Below are 1,465 nucleotides of genomic sequence, written 5' to 3' on the forward strand. Positions count from 1 at the left end.
AGGGAAAGCAGGGCCAGTCAGTCAGAACTGTGTAGCTGGGGGTTGGGGTGCAGGGCACCCTAGCAGCATTTGGCAGCTCACTCCAACATGCTGTATTTTGAAATGCAGCTTAGACTTTCAATGGGTTCCCTTTTTTCCTCAGGCTAGAAGAGCTAATGAAATTGACCAGGAATTTTGGTTTAACTTACCATCTCTGTTAAATACTTAGCTTCTGACTGATTCAAAGCCATCACCCTAGAAGCAAAGAACATGGTGTGCAGCTTACAAGCTCAAAATCACAAAAATGAGAAGGGGGTGTTACTCTTCCATCTGAAGCAGTTTTCTTGGACATGCCTTGGGATCACATACGAATGCGAGTGAACTGGTGTTTCAGGAGCACAGCAGCTATGCACAGATCTTGGGGCAGACCCAGAGCTTGCAGGTGGGATGCACTTGAATAAGTTTTCTTTTCCTCTTCCCTCTAGTAATCTGCATCATTAGAAAATTATTTTTCTTTATTAATGATGTGCAAGAAATTTTCCTACCTTTCGGCCGGAACCGCCATCTTCCAGTAATTTGCCAAAATGACTAACACAAAGGACAAAAGGAGGGGAACCCAGTATATGTTTTCCAGGCCTTTTAGAAAACATGGGGTTGTTCCTTTGGCTACATACATGTGAATCTACAAAAAGGGTGATATTGTAGACATCAAGGGAATGGGTACTGTGCAAAAAGGAATCCCTCACAAATGTTACTATGGCAAAACTGGAAGAGTCTACAACTTTACCCAGCACGCTGTCGGCATTGTTGTAAACAAGCAAGTTAAGGGAAAGATACTTGCCAAGAGGATTAATGTGCATATTGAGCATATTAAACACTCAAAAAGTCATGATAGCTTCCTGAAATGTGTCAAAGAAAATGATCAGAAAAAGAAGGAAGCCAAAGAGAAAGGTAACTGGGTTCAGCTGAAACGCCAGCCTGCCCCTCCCAGAGAAGCACACTTTGTGAGGACCAATGGAAAGGAACCCGAGTTGTTGGAACCCATTCCCTATGAATTCATGGCATAAACTGGGGACGTTGCTCTGCCATTTAGCACCTAATTGGCAGCTTAAGTGTTCTAGGTCCTATGTAAAAATAAGATCATCCTGTGTTGTAAGGGTGGTTTTCTTAGTTGAACAGGTATGTGGTGCCTTCTTACCTCAGAAATATTTGCAGCAGATTTTCACTGTACCCAGTAATTGTGTCTAGCCTTTACTCTTCAGTATTTTCTTGCTAAAAGATACTGCTGAGGTATTGCGCAGGTGTATACCCAAAAATTCAAATATTTATAAAGCATTTAAATGGCCTGAAAAACCCGGAAAACAACAAGGGGAAAAGATGTATCAAAATAAATGGAAGTCACTTCAGAAACAAACTTAAGTCCATTTCAGTTAAATAAATCGTTTAAAGCACCAAAAAAGAAAAAAAATTTTCCTAGATCTTCATG

The 1,465-nt window shown here is 41.0% G+C and overlaps 1 protein-coding gene across 1 annotated transcript; it reads left to right on the top strand.

The window, feature by feature from the left end:
- Positions 1-560: 560 nt before the first annotated feature.
- Rpl21 (ribosomal protein L21) lies at positions 561-1,046 on the top strand. Its single transcript, XM_012514728.1, is given in 1 exon segment — positions 561-1,046. A coding segment is annotated over 1 exon segment (483 nt). The 5' UTR covers positions 561-563.
- Positions 1,047-1,465: the final 419 nt, after the last annotated feature.

Source organism: Octodon degus, unplaced genomic scaffold (genome assembly GCF_000260255.1).
Source record: "Octodon degus isolate 3935 unplaced genomic scaffold, OctDeg1.0 scaffold00038, whole genome shotgun sequence".
Classification (NCBI taxonomy): domain Eukaryota; kingdom Metazoa; phylum Chordata; class Mammalia; order Rodentia; family Octodontidae; genus Octodon; species Octodon degus.